This window comes from Caretta caretta, chromosome 28, assembly GCF_965140235.1.
Source record: "Caretta caretta isolate rCarCar2 chromosome 28, rCarCar1.hap1, whole genome shotgun sequence".
NCBI classification, from domain to species: Eukaryota; Metazoa; Chordata; order Testudines; family Cheloniidae; genus Caretta; species Caretta caretta.
The window spans coordinates 1,247,996-1,262,267 of record NC_134233.1 but is presented as its reverse complement, the minus strand read 5'-3'; the positions used below and the strand labels follow the sequence as shown (position 1 = coordinate 1,262,267).

Here is a 14,272-nt window from a genome sequence, read left to right as displayed (position 1 = left end):
AGCCAGTCCCTGCCCTGGGGCCGGGCATGGGGCAGGTGCCTGCTGTGTGCAGTGGAAACAGAGGGGCTCTCAGACGTGGCCCGGGCGTGTTTACCTACAAACAGCACCAGACCCAGGTTGACAAAACAGGCCTGGGAGCCAAACTAGCGCCGTGGGGCTGGCGGCTCCGGGCTGGGCCTGCGGAAACAGAGACGACAGCGGCTGTTAGATTTGGGGGGCTCTGTTCCCTTCCAGCCACTGCTGCACCGGGCCCCCCCAGGCCATCTGGGCTGGGCCATGGGGCCGAGGGCAGTTGAGTCACCTGGTGTCACAAATACACACACCCCACTCCCCTCCCCTCCCACAGCCAGGGAGAGAACCCAGGTGTCCTGGCTCCCAGCCACCCCTGCTCTAACCCACCAGCCCCTGCTCCCCTCCCAGAGCCGGGGAGAGAACCCAGGAGTCCTGGCTCCCAGCCACCCCTGCTCTAACCCACCAGCCCCTGCTCCCCTCCCAGAGCCGGGGAGAGAACCCAGGTGTCCTGGCTCCCAGCCACCCCTGCTCTAACCCACCAGCCCCTGCTCCCCTCCCAGAGCCGGGGAGAGAACCCAGGAGTCCTGGCTCCCAGCCCCCCTGCTCTAACCCCCCACTCCCAGAGGTACTGTCACTCACGGGTGGGTTTGGATCCAGGGCGCCCCCCGGCGGTGGGGTGGGGACAGTTCTTCCTTGTGAGCCGCGGCACCATCATGAGCTGGTGGAGAGGGGCGTGGCCAAGACGAGGGGCGTGGCCGCGAGAGCCACGCCCACCAGGATTCCCGACACGTGGCCTGTCAAAGAGCTGCTGCGGAGGAGAGATGGGGGTCAGAGTGGGGCGGGGCAGTGCCCCCTGCCCCACAGCGCCCTCTGCCCCGCCCCCTGCCCTGCCCCGCCCCCTGCTGAGCCACCCATCCCCCACCCTGCCCTATAGCGCCCCCTGCCCCCCATCCTTTGCCCTGCCCCACGGCGGCCCCGAGTGCCCACCTGGGGTACAGGAGGCTCACGGTGATGCACTCAGCCAGACAGAGCCATCGGGTCGTTATGGTGACGCTGCCCAGGGTTACTATGGTGACAGGTGCTAGGATACCCTCCATGGCTTCCAGACAGAAGATGACCCCTGCGAAAGGGGGGGCGAGGGATCAGACAGGTAAAGCAGGACGCCTGGGTTCCCTCCCCGACTCTGGGAGGCGAGTGGGGCTCGGTGGTTACGACCATGGGGGCTGGGAGCCAGGACTCCTGGGTTCTCTCCCCGGCTCTGGGAGGGGAGTGGGGGCTGGGAGGTTAGAGCGGGGGGGGGGAGCTGGGAGCCAGGACGCCTGGGTTCTCTCCCCGGCTCTGGGAGGGGAGTGGGGGCTGGGAGGTTAGAGCAGGGGGGGCTGAGAGCCAGGACGCCTGGGTTCTCTCCCCAGCTCTGGGAAAGGTGGGGGATCTGGTGATTAGAGCAGGGGGGGCTGGGAGCCAGGACGCCTGGGTTCTCTCCCTGGCTCTGGGAGGCGAGTGGGGCCTGGTGGTTAGAGCAGGGGGGGGCTGGGAGCCAGGACACCTGGGTCCCACCGCAGCTGGGCCCAGGCTGCCTACCTGAGAAGCCCACGGCGCAGTGTTCCCGGCGCCGGGGATCTCGCAGGACGGCCGCCAGCCCCGCGTTCAGCCCTAGATGGACCAGCCCCCCCAGCAGCGTCATGCTCCCCAGGAGCCAGCCCGCCCGGGCGCTCCCCACCCTCCACTCCAGCCCTGCCCCCAGCCACAGGAGCGCCCCCATGTTCAGGCCCAGGTGGCCCCACCCCAGGTGGTGGAAGGGGGCCAGCAGGACACGCTGCCACTCGCCCAGAGCCCAGACCCCCTCCACGCTGAGGCAGGTGTTTTCAGGGGGCCCCAGGGGGCGAACGTAGAGACCTACATTCAGGGCCACCAGGAGGAGGGTGGCGAGGGGCGGCCTGGCTGCAGACATGCCCCCTGGGGGGCTGGCAGGCTGGAGGGGGGAAGGGGGGGTCCCTGGGCCTTGGGGGAGCAGGAAAGTAGCATTGGGGGGGAAATGGGGGGTGCTGGGGGGCAGAGAGGGGCTCCAGAGTGGGGGGGGCAGCGGGTGCCAGGGCAGAGCCTTTGTGAGGTCACCGCTGATGTCTCGGGGGGGGGCAGGGTTGGTGGGAAGGAGGGGGGGCGGCTCGCCCCGAATTGTTTATCTCCCTGGGAGCTAAGAATAAACCTCGTTCCGGGAAACCGGCGTCAAGACCTGCCGTGAACCCGGAGAGCCGGGGCCAGGAGGGCCTCAGGGCTGGCAGGGGCTGCGGGTCGGGAGTGACGGGCACCGGCAGGGCTGGCGGGGGGGTGGGCTGGGCTAGCAGGGGGCTGTGGGTCAGGAATGAGGGGCACTGGCAGGGCTGGGCTAGCAGGGGGCTGCGGGTCGGGAGTGAGGGGCACCGGCAGGGCTGGCGGGGGGGTGAGCTGGAGACCCAGGGGGCTTCGGGTCGGGAGTGAGGGGCACCAGCAGGGCTGGCGGGGGGGGGTGGGCTGGAGACCCAGGGGGCTGTGGGTCAGGAATGAGGGGCACTGGCAGGGCTGGGCTAGCAGGGGGCTGCGGGTCAGGAGTGAGGGGCACCGGCAGGGCTGGCGGGGGGGTGGGCTGGAGACCCAGGGGGCTGCGGGTCGGGAGTGAGGGGCACCGGCAGGGCTGGGGGAGGGGTGGGCTGGAGACCCAGGGGGCTGCGGGTCGGGAGTGAGGGGCACCGGCAGGGCTGGCGGGGGGGTGGGCTGGAGACCCAGGGGGCTGCGGGTCGGGAGTGAGGGGCACCGGCAGGCTGCGGGGGGGTGGGCTGGAGACCCAGGGGGCTGCGGGTCGGGAGTGAGGGGCACCGGCAGGGCTGGCGGGGGGGTGGGCTGGAGACCCAGGGGGCTGCGGGTCGGGAGTGAGGGGCACCGGCACCTGGTTTAGGGTGCCAGCCCCCCTCCCCCGTGACCTCCCCGGCGGTTTATGGCTAGTTCAAGGACTTGGTGGCCGATGGCTATCAGGGCGGCTCACGGCTCAGCCCTGAGACAACAATTCCTCCCGTCTGGGCTGCGTTATTTACTATAAACAATTCCCTGCCGGCCCCCCCCCCCCCCCAGCTTCCACTGCACGGAGCCCCCCGAGTGCCCCTCACTCCGGACCCGCAGCCCCTGCCAGCCCAGGCCTGCCCCCCCCGAACCCTGCCCGTGCCCCTCACCCCCCTCCCCAGCCCGGGACAGGCCTTGTGTTTCGTCAGCCCCCTGCCCGGGGGGGGCAGCGGGGGGGGATCTATTGCGCCAGGTTCCCTGGGCACCTTATCTCAGCTCTGCAGACTCTAACAGCCCTTGGGGTCAAGCTGCAAGTCAAGGGTGGCCCTGGGGGTCAGAGCTGGTGACCTGCGACCGGCCACGCTGGCAAGCCGGCCTCCAAGGGGCTGCGGGTGGGGAGTGAGGGGCACCGGCGGGGCTGGGCTAGCAGGGGCTGTGGGTCAGGAGTGAGGAGCGCTGCTGGGGGGCTGGGTGGGGGGCTGGGTTTAGGGTCTCCGCCGGGACCCCCGATCGGGTACCCGTGGCTGCTCAGTCACCCCCCCCCCCACACACACACACGCTGTGACCACACCCTGTGTGGGTCTGCCTGCCATGCTGCGCCCCCCAGCACCCCATGAACACCAGGGGGCCCCCCCCACCGGCCTCCTTCACCTCCCTTTGCCGTGTGAGGCCCACGAAAGACTCGGCTGCTCTCCGGCGCTGCTGCTGGGATTGTCGGCACTTTGCTCCAAGCGCCGGTGGGGGAGCGGGGCTTAGCGGTGCCCCCCCGGTCAATCTTGCCCCATAGGGCCCATCACAACGCGGCACCGGTCACCCGGTGACACCTGCCGGCGTCAGTCACCAAGGAGCCCTCGGACAGCCAAGCGTGCAAACACACACAGCGAGTGTGATGCACAATTCCTCGTTCCCTTGCACACTCACCCCCCCCATAACCGCCCCCCCAGGCTCAGCCCCTCAGAGGCCCGCTGCAGCAGGTGTGGGGAGACCCAGGCCCTGGGAAGGGCTTGTGGGGGGTGAGGGAGGGTGGGGAGCAGGGAGGAAGGGGTTAAGAGGGGGAGGGAGCCCCAGAGCTGCAGCTGATTGGCTGAGGGATGGCTACATTCCGCCGTCAGAGCCCAACGCTACCTCCCCATTGGCCGAGGTGCCAGACACCAGAACCGCATGGCTGGGTCCCAGACCGGGGGGGGGGGAAATCCTCCTCCCGGCGCCGAGATGCAGCCAGCTCTGGGGCGGGGCGGCTGGTGACCCGGGGACCCCTCGCCCGGCGCCGAGATGCAGCCAGCTCTGGGGCAGGGCGGCGGGTGACACAGGGACCCCTCGCCCGGCGCCGAGATGCAGCCAGCTCTGGGGCGGGGCGGCGGGTGACCCGGGGACCCCTCGCCCGGCGTCGAGATGCGGCCACCTCTGGGGCGGGGCGGCTGGTGACCCGGGGACCCCTCGCCCGGCGCTGAGATGCGGCCACCTCTGGGGCGGGGCGGCGGGTGACCCGGGGACCCCTCGCCCGGCGTCGAGATGCGGCCACCTCTGGGGCGGGGCGGCTGGTGACCCGGGGACCCCTCGCCTGGCGCTGAGATGCGGCCACCTCTGGGGCGGGGCGGAGAGTGACACGAGGACTCCTCGCCCGGCGCTGAGATGCGGCCACCTCTGGGGCGGGGCGGCCGGTGACACAGGGACCCCTCGTCCAGCACTGAGATGCGGCCACCTCTGGGGTGGGGCGGCTGGTTACACGGGGACCCCTCGCCCAGCGCTGAGATGCGGCCACCTCTGGGGCGGGGCGGCTGGTTGCCCCCTCCGTGATGGAGATGTAGGACCCGAGGGGTTTGGGGAGGGAGGGGGGTTGGGTAGCCTGCTCCCTCCTCCTTTGCTGGCCCTTTAAATCCCTCCCCCACCGATCCACCCCGGCCCCCCCCCCCCCCCCGCCGCCTGCAGAGCCATCAATCAACTCCAGCCGGAGCCGCATGGCAGCGGGTCTTGCCCAGCAGCAGCGCCCCGGGGGTCTCTCCGGGCTGCCCCCGCCACGAGAGCCGGGGGCCGGGCTGGCTGGCTGGTGCCCCGGGGCGGGCCCCCGGCAGGAGGAGAAAAACCCGGAGCCTGGGGGTGCGTTTGCCCGCCCCCCCCTTTTGCAATATCCAGCTGTCCAGTCGGGGCAGCTTTGCCTGGCGTTTTGCAAAGCGAAGCTCCTGCCTTTTGCACGGGTCTGCCTTGGGGAAGGGGTCGCGGGGGGGGGGCGGGTTTAAAACCCAGCCCCCCCTCCCCCTAAAACTCTCTGAGCTCTTTGCTAATTGCACAGAGGCGCCCCCTGAACGTTGTTTTGCAGGATCCAGCTGCTTTTGCACCCGGGGAAATCCAGTTGCTGGGCGTTTTTTCCCCCCTCCCTCCTTTGCTTTTTCTGCAAATCCTCAAAGAACCCCCCCCTCGTGCGTTAACATGCCCCCCCCCCCCCCCCGCTTCTTGCGACATCAATATCTGGCCCAGGGGGCAGCACCAACAGCCGCCTTCCAAAAGTCGCGTTTTCTTCTTGGCTTTTCTTGGTGCCATTTGGCTTGTCGTGGCAGGCTTTTCGCCTGCCCGCCTGGGACTGGCTTTGTGACTAGACACCCCCTCGCCTGAATTTCTCCTTTCCTCGTTTGCCTTGGCCGGACTGGAATCCCGCAGCCGGACAGCGTCCCGCGTCTGCCGAAAGGTATCCGGAGCCGGGCTTTCGGGCGGCGTCGCTTTCTGCAGCGGTGACATCCCGAGCGGGGCCAAGGCTCCGGTCCAAACTTCTGCGGGTGAAACCGGCCTGCTGCGAAAAAGCAACGTCTCTCCTTTCTCCTTCGTTTCCAAGTCCTGCTCCCCCCCCCGCCTTTCTTCGCTGGCTTCCAGGTTTGCGCCAGAAAACCGCACGGGGAAAAAAAAAACCCTCGGCTGATTTATTTTGCTTCTCTTCATGTGACTTCTATTAAAATCAAACCCCGGAGCCGATTGCAAAAGAAGAAATTCGTGTCCCAGTGCAAACAAGGCAGCAGCGGGGGCCTACCAGGGTGCGCGGCTGCACCGCGGCGGGGCTGGGGGTTTTTTTTTTGCAGCCGTGCGAGATTGCAAAGGGCCTTTTATTTGCACACCACCAAGGCTTGTGCAAAAGAGCCCGTGGCGAGGCGACTTCAGCTGCAAACTGCCCGGTCGTGAAATCGCGGGGAAGCGGGTCCTGGCTGCCCGGCGGGGACTTCGGACACGTGCAGGACGCGAGAGAAGCCAGCGGCGAGTTTGCGACTGTCCCTCCCTCGACGCTCCTGGGCCTCCGGCGGGCTCAATCCAGGGGGGCGAATGTGCTAAACCTCTGCCCTCCAGGGGGGGTCCTAGCACTGTTGCAAAAGCTTGTGGGGGGCATCCTTTTAAAAGACAGGGGGGGTTGCAAAACGGGAGAGGAATGAACTCCTGGGAAAGAGGCGCAGAGGAGGCGTGAAACCCGTGGCACTACGGAAGCTCGGCACCCCGAAAGAGGCCGCCACGAAAAGGGGGCACACGCTTTGAATTGCCCCCCCCAAAGAGGACAGCTGCAGCCACAAAACCCAGGCACCCCCCCAAACCTCTGCCCCCCCCGGAGCGAGCGGCCCGTGTTGGCGGTGCAAACAGGGCCGGGGGGAAATGCCTTGACTCTCCCAGGCCCCTGAGTTGGCGCGCCATGGAGGAGGCGGCCGCGGAGGGCGACCCGCCCATGGCCGACGTCCACCTGTGTGGGCACCTGCGGAAGCAGAAGTCCCAGCGGCGCCGGTTTTTTGTGCTGCGGGCACCCAGCGAGCGGGGGCCAGCCCGCCTGGAGTACTACGACAGCGAGAAGAAATTCAGGGCCGGGGGCGCCCGCCCCAAACGCAGCTTCCCCCTGGCCAGCGCCCTGAACATCAACAAGCGGGCGGACGCCCGGCATCGGCACCTCATCGTCCTGTACGGCCGGGACGGCACCTTCGGGGTGGCGGCCGAGAGCCCGGAGCAGCAGGAGGCCTGGTTCCGCGCCATGATGGACCTGCGCGCCAAGGGTGAGGGCAGGCGAGGGGGCTACGGACCTGGCAAGGGGAGGCTGGTGGGTGGGGTAGCCTGGGCAGTGACACAGGGAGTGACTGAAAAATACAACTGGGCAGCCCACTGCGGGGGAGAGAACCCAGGAGTCCTGGCTCCCAGCCCCCCTGCTCTAACCCACCAGTCCCCGCTCCCCTCCCAGAGCCGGGGAGAGAACCCAGGAGTCCTGCCTCCCAGCCCCCCCTGCTGTAACCCACCAGCCCCCACTCCCCTCCCAGAGCCGGGGAGAGAACCCAGGAGTCCTGCCTCCCAGCCCCCCCTGCTGTAACCCACCAGCCCCCACTCCCCTCCCAGAGCCGGGGAGAGAACCCAGGAGTCCTGGCTCCCAGCCCCCCTGCGCTAACCCGCCAGCCCCTGCAGAATCGCTGGTCTCTATTGCACATGGCACTGGCTGCCTGCCCTGGGTGGGTTGTCTGGGCGCTGGGCCCTGGGACGAAGGGGACAGATTGGCCCCATTCCTCGGCCAGCGCTTGGACCCAGACCAGGGCTTTTATCCACCCCCACCCTGCCTCTTCTGGGTCTGGACTTTGCCCATCTGAGATTTGGGAAATAGAACCCAGGAGTCCTAGTTCCCAGCCCCTCCCGCTCTCCTTGGCTCTGGGAGGGGAGTGGGGGCTGGTGGTTAGATCGGGGGGGGGGGGGGGGGCGGGCTGGGAGCCGGGACTCCTGGGTTCTCTCCCTGGCTCTGGGAGGGGAGTGGGGGCTGGTGGGTTAGAGCAGGGGGGGCTGGGAGCCAGGACTCCTGGGTTCTCTCCCCGGCTCTGGGGGGGAAGTGGGGGCTGGTGGGTTAGAGCAGGGGGGGCTGGGAGCCAGGACTCCTGGGTTCTCTCCCCGGCTCTGGGAGGGGAGTGGGGGCTGGTGGGTTAGAGCAGGGGGGGCTGGGAGCCAGGACTCCTGGGTTCTCTCCCCGGCTCTGGGAGGGGAGTGGGGGCTGGTGGGTTAGAGCAGGGGGGGCTGGAAACCAGGACTCCTGGGTTCTCTCCCCGGCTCTGGGGGGGGAGTGGGGGCTGGTGGGTTAGAGCAGAGGGGGCTGGAAACCAGGACTCCTGGGTCTCTCCCTGGGCCCAGCAGGGGAATATTCCAGGAAATCTTTTGCTTAAATATTCAGTTTTGTTTCCCAGCATGGCTGTACCCCGCTCCCCCGGGTCCCCATGGAAACAGTCAGTCGCCAGGGTGATGTGGGTGGTTGCCACGGCACTGGGACTTTAGGGTCTGTTTGTTCCTTGGTCCTGTTCTCCCACCTGCCCCCCCCCCCCCCCCCCCGCCCCCCGTTCCCCAGGCCTGTGCCCGTATCCAGGCACTGCCAGAGCTCAGTGCGGGGCCCTGGGTCACCCGCCGCCCCGCCCCAGAGGTGGGCGCATCTCGGCGCCGGACGAGGGGTCCCCGGGTCACCCGCCTCCCACCAAGCGCCCTCTCTGCCCCCTCCCCAGAGCCAGCCAGGTTCCCCTCCCGGTTTAACCCTCTGCTCCCCTTCCCGCAGGCCTGTCGCAGCCGGGGAGCGGGGCGGCCGCGCCCTTCCGGGAGGTCTGGCAGGTGACCCTGCGCCCCAAGGGGCTGGGGCACGCCAAGAATCTGGTGGGCGTCTACCGGCTGTGCCTGGCGGAGAGCACGGTGGAGCTGGTCCGGCTCAGCGCCCCGGCCCCCTGCCTGGTGCTTCAGCTGCTGAGCGTCCGGCGCTGCGGCCACTCGGAGAACTACTTCTTCCTGGAGGTGGGGCGCTCGGCCGCCACGGGCCCCGGCGAGCTGTGGATGCAGGTGGAGGACCTGGTGGTGGCCCGGCACATCCACGAGTCCATCCTGGAGGCCATGAAGCGGCTGAGCGAGGATTGCCGGGTGCGGGGCCGCGGCCAGGCCTCCGCCCCCGTCTCGGTGCCGGCCCGGCGCCTGCCCCCCGCCCAGCCGCCGGGGTCCGGGCACCGCCGGCCCGACGGGGATTACACCCTGGCCTCGTCGGATGAGGGCGGCTCCTCCAGCCCCGGGGAGGGGCGCCCGGCCGGCAGCCCGGAGCCGGCAGGCTCCCCGGAGGGGCGGGCGCCCGGCTGCAAGCGGCCGTCGCTGCCCCCCTTGGCCCTGGGCAAAGGCGCCGGGCAGAGGAAGCCAGGGTGGTGCCCGGAGTCCAGCTACATGGCCATGCTGCCCGGGGCGGCCCTGCCGGGCGCGGGGCAGCCAGGCTACGTGCCCATGAGCCCCGGCGGTGTCTCTCCGCCCCGGGGCGAAGCCGCCGGCTATATGCTCATGTCCCCCAGCGGGAGCTGGGCGCCCGAGTACGTCAACATGTCCCCACTGTGGCGCTCGGCCGGCAGCACCCCCCCGCGCCGCAGCCCCCCACCCGGCGCCCCCGGGGAGGCCCCCTGCCCCTTCCGCTCTCTGCCGCGGTCCTACAAACACGGGGCCCAGCTGGCCATGCCCGGTCGCCTCTCCTCCTCCTCCTCCTCCTCCAGCAACGAGAGCTTGGGGGAGCCGGTGCCCCCGAGCCACGGGGAGTACGTCAGCATCGAGTACCGGCCCGGCCCGGGCCAGCCGGCCAGGGTGGATCCGGGCAGGCGGCTCTGCGGCGAGCGGGGCGCCCCGGCCTGGGAGGAGCCGGGACTCAACTACGTGGCCCTGGACCTGGCCCGGGGAGGAGGCGGGGCGGCCGGCGGCCCCAGCCCCCAGGCCTACGCCAGCATCGACTTCCACCGCTCCCAGGACCCGCGGGGGCGCCGCGGCGGAAGGGATGGGCCAGGTACGTGGCGGGTCTGGGGGTTACGGGGTCGGGGGGGGGGGGTGGTCCTGGTTTTCCAAAGAGCTGCTTCTTGCAGGGTAGCCAGAAACCTTCCCCTTTGCTTACTAACACCCTCAAGGCGTTTGTTTTGGAAGCTACCCTACAAAAATACCCTGCTTGTAAACAGCGCTCAAATGTCTGACAAGAGCTGGCGGGGGGAGGTTGAGGGCTACCCTCCCGAAACTCGGAGCGGGGCTGGGACTCAGGCCGGTGGCTTCTCGACCACCCAAGGGTTTGGGGCGACCCTACAAAAACAAAGGCTTTGTAAACACAGTAGCAGGGTGTCAACGGCGGTTTTAAAAGCTCCTTGGGGGCCTGCAGCTGCCTTCTTTCTTTACCAAAAAGACCCACAATTGGGGGTTGGCTTTTGGCCCCCATCTTCCAGGGCCAACTCACCTGTTTCCGTGTGGTCGGCAAGGCAGCGTGGGTGGGACAGAACCGCCCGGCCCTCGCTTGAAACTGCCCACGGTGCGCTGTCCCCTTTAGAAACCGCCTTTTCTTGCTTTGGCTAAGGGTTTCCCCCCATAGAGACAGCTGGGGGGGTCCTCTATTAGAAACCATTCTTTTTAATTGGCCAGGGGCCCCCTTTAGAAACTGCTGCAGTTCCCCCCCTTAAAACCTTTTTTGGGGCCAGGGATTTTCTCTTTTAGAAACTGCCTTTTTGGGGACGAGGGAAAGATTTTTTTTCCCCTTCAGAACGCAGGTGTTTATTTTAACTACTGACGGTGGGGTAAGGTTGGACGCAGGCTTTGTTGCCTGAGAAACAGCGGCTCTAAACTCTGCCTTTTTTTCTTTGTTTTGTTCGGGTCACCCCTTAGAAACCGCCTTTCTTGGGGGTGTTGGCGAGTCACTGCCCCTCGCCGGTGGGCATGTGAATCGTTCCCTGAATAATTTGACATGTAGTCAGACCGCCGTTGGGATTTTGCACTAGAAACAGACTCTTCTTACCGTACGTGGAGATGTTCCCCTTTAGAAACCGCTTTTTTTCTGTGGGATCCCTTGAAACTCTCCTCCCGCACCATCCCACGTTGTCTCTTAATTTTATGGGGGCACAGAAGCAGCCCGCCGGTTCTAGGCCTGCTTCCTTCACTCTGAACGGAGGAGAAGAAACGGAGAGGAACTGGCTGGAAAGGTTTATTTCCCCCCCCCCTTTTCTTTTCTTTTCTTTTCCAGCTGTTTCGTTCCTTTCTTCCTGCCGGGCGAGGGGTCCCTGTGTCACCAGCCGCCCCGCCCCAGAGGTGGCTGCAGCCAGGGTATTAATACAGGATTGATCCTCTCTCGACTCTCCCTTTCAGAGTGCTGATCCCTTTGCTGTCTGTGCGACCTGGTGACTTCGGGGCTCCCCTGGCTCGTGACCAGCTCCCCACCCCAGAGCTGGTCGCATCGGGACGCCTGCTGCCTGATACCTCCGCAGACGACGCGCGTCGGTTTCCTCCCGATGGACCATGAACCCCTTTAAGTGCCTTTGTTTTGGGGGTGTGGCTCTCGGGCGGTTATGGAGAACAAGCCAAAGACAGACTCACGTTTGGGGGGGGCTGGTGCCTTGTGCTCCGTGGGGCTTTTGTATCTGCTGGGGGGGATACCCCAGCACCTGACTGTGGGCTTGAGGTTTCAAGGTCACCCCCAGTTTTGGGGAAACCCTCTGCACCAAAGCTTATTCTTTACTTTTTTTTTGGTGGGGGATCGTCCCAGCTTCTCACCCCTTGGGATGGAGACTTTTTTTTGCGAGGGGGGGGGGGGGCTGATTCTTTATTTGCAGGGATAACCCCCCATCTATGTTGGGGTCACCCCTTTGCCCCCATCAACCCTCTGGTGCCTTCCTGCCCCCCACCCCAGCCTGTCTGTGTTTTTTGGGGTATGCCCCAAAGGCTCCCCCCAATCTGCACACTGAGTTTTATTCCCCCCACCCCAGCATGAGGGGGAGAATTGTGCCCTCTCGCATAGCCAAAGTGCACCCCTGCAGATGGGGCGTTGTGGGGGGGGCCGGTCTTAGGTTCGAATTTGGGCTTCGCTCTGTGCTTCTGATTTGCACCTGGTTGGTTTTTTGCACTAGCTTTAAAACGTTTCGTTTGAAACCACGTAATTTATAGCTCCGGCTGCGAGGCCTTAAATCCACCCGCCCTTCGTCAGGCTCCGAGCGAGCCGCATGCCCGACCCCGGCTGAGCTCGCCGGGAAGATCCCCCGGCGCGTGGCCGACGGGCCGGGCCTTCGCTCGGCGGGGTTTAGCGCTTGACTGCAGCCTCGGGAGCTCGGTTTCGGGGGTCCCTCGTTTGCGAGATGGGAGCTGTAGGAAGTTGGGGGGGTTTATTGGTTATAATAAAGTCTCTTTATTGCAGCTCGTGTCCGATCGGCTTTATGGTAAAATGGGGGATGGCTGGGAACGAATTTTCTGGCATCTCCTCTGCCCTCGTGAAGGGAGACCCCCCGGCGCGTTTCGGCGTGACCCAGGCTGACCGGGGGGCTACGGCCGATGCGCCGCCCTCGTTTCTGCGGAGGGAGATTTGCAGAATGAGTCTCAGCTGGTGGGAGCAGTTTCTTGCCCCTCCTCGGCGTGATTTACGTCCTGGCGGAGAGGTTTTTGACTGATCATCTGGGGCTGTTTGCATCCTTTATCCAAAAACGAATACAGGGGATTTAGCAGCACGGCTGGAACCGGGTGCCAGGTTGGCTAACCCAGTTTGAGTTCTTTCTTTTTTTGGGGGGGGGGGGGGGAGATAAAATCTAACGCCAAGAACTTTGCCGAGGTGTCTTAGGCCGGGGGTTGCTTAGGTTTCTCACGCAGGGCTTCGGTCAAAATCGTTTTGCAGCGCGGCTTGATCCGCAGAGGAAAATTTCCTCCACCGTTGCAGCCGAGCCCGGTACTTCAAGGGGCTTTTCACGGAGAAGTGAGGGGGAGTCCCGAAGCCGGGGGAAGCGAGATCTCCGTCCGAAAACCGCCCCCGTGAACGAGGTTTGCAAAGACCTTGGGGGTTTTCAGCTCCCTGGCTCCAGCAGGTCCACGCCCCCTCAGGACGCCCCAGCTCCCGCCGCTGGCTCTGTGCGTTTCGAGCCCCCCCCGGGCTTTGGCGGTAATGGCTGGGCGTGCGATGGGGCCGACTCACGTCTGCAGAGCCGGCCGGTGCCTGACTCGGCTTCAGCACTAGCGAGGGGCCAAGCTGCGGCGTTGAGCAAGGCCGAGGCCGCCCGGCGGGATGAGGGCCGGGGGTTACTGCCAAGGGCGATCCAGCGGGGCCGGGGCAGGTGGGGGCTGCCCACTTGGGTGGTTTCCTTGCCCCTGGCCCCCAGAATCAGAGGGGAGCGTGATCACCCCCTGCTGGCAGACCCGAGGAGGTTGGGGCTGGTTTAAGTATTCTACAGAATTAGGTGCCTTCCCTCGCACCCCGAACCGCAAGTGCCTGAGTGAAGCGGCTGACCCCCCCCCCTCCTGCCCACCACGGGGGGGGGGCGCTGTTGAGAAGTGAGCTGTGGGGGGGGGGACAAACTCTGAACTGCCCCACCTCCCCCCCGACTCCCAGATCTTGTTTTTATTTGCTGCAATAAAAGGTTGGAAGAAAACCGGGCCCAGGCTGCTGTGTTGTTTGTGGGTCTCCGTTCCTCCCCCCCCCGGCCCCAGGATGGGTGTCTAACTCCCATCAGCGCCCCCCCCATGCCAGGCCAGGGGCTCCAGCCTGGGGTGTCCCCCCCCCAGCAGCTGCTGGATAAAGGCCCAACTACTGCTACATGGCATTTGGGGGTGGGAGGCCAGGCAGCCCCAAATCCTGTGGTGTTTGGGGGAGTCAGAAACCGGGAAGGGAGGTGGAGGGAGGTACCGAGAGCCCCGGAGCTGGCGGGGGGGTGTGTGTGCTCCAGTTGTAAAGAGCTGAGAGCGTGCAGGGGAAACTGAGGCTGGAGAGTTGTAGGGGATGGTCCTGCCCCGGGTGGGGGGAAGAGACTCCGGCTCTGGCCCCTAAGTGCCGGTGGGGGGTGCGTTACAGAGCAGGAGCGATGAACCCAGCCCCCAAGGGATGGGAGGGAGTTACCTCCTTCTGCCACAAGAGGGCACAAGCGCCCTGGGAGCCAGGGAGAGAACCCAGGAGTCCTGGCTCCCAGCCCCCACTCCCCTCCCAGAGCAGGGGAGAGAACCCAGGAGTCCTGGCTCCCAGCCCCCCACCACTCCAAACCTCTGGCCCCAGTGCCGGGATGGGGGGATGGTAAAGCCGGGACTGCCTTGCACCCCCAGGAGTTTAGGGGAGCTCAGAACCCAGCAAGGGAGGGGGAAAAGGGGGCACAGAGCCCCTCGTGGATGGGGGGTGCAGGGGGGGTCCCTGATCCGGGGTGTGTGTGTGCAGGGTGGGGGTAGGGGAAACTGAGGCTGGCAATTTGGAGGGGAATAGCCCTGCCCGTAGGGGCAGGGGGTGCCAGAGACC

The 14,272-nt window shown here is 66.4% G+C and overlaps 1 protein-coding gene and 1 long non-coding RNA gene across 2 annotated transcripts; one reads left to right on the top strand and one right to left on the bottom strand.

Moving 5' to 3' along the window:
• Positions 1-462: 462 nt before the first annotated feature.
• Positions 463-1,664, bottom strand: LOC142070368 (uncharacterized). The gene is made up of 3 exons (XR_012666322.1): positions 1,594-1,664; positions 1,000-1,132; positions 463-820 (listed from the first exon to the last, which is right to left on the bottom strand). It is a non-coding gene; the product is annotated as an uncharacterized LOC142070368 (long non-coding RNA).
• Positions 1,665-4,964: 3,300 nt separating this feature from the next.
• On the top strand, positions 4,965-12,575 carry LOC125628580 (insulin receptor substrate 1). The gene is made up of 3 exons (XM_048833656.2): positions 4,965-7,061; positions 8,582-9,826; positions 11,161-12,575. The coding sequence occupies exons 1-3, from the start codon at positions 6,710-6,712 to the stop codon at positions 11,166-11,168; spliced, it is 1,605 nt and encodes a 534-aa protein (XP_048689613.2). The 5' UTR covers positions 4,965-6,709; the 3' UTR covers positions 11,169-12,575.
• The last annotated feature ends 1,697 nt before the right edge of the window (positions 12,576-14,272 follow it).

Bases quoted from the DNA above. Each gene is read 5' to 3' on its own strand.
- LOC125628580 (XM_048833656.2), top strand. From the start codon at position 6,710: ATGGAGGAGGCGGCCGCGGAGGGCGACCCGCCCATGGCCGACGTCCAC. The intron at 7,062-8,581 runs GTGAGGGCAGGC...CCCTTCCCGCAG, and splicing joins GATGGACCTGCGCGCCAAGG to GCCTGTCGCAGCCGGGGAGC.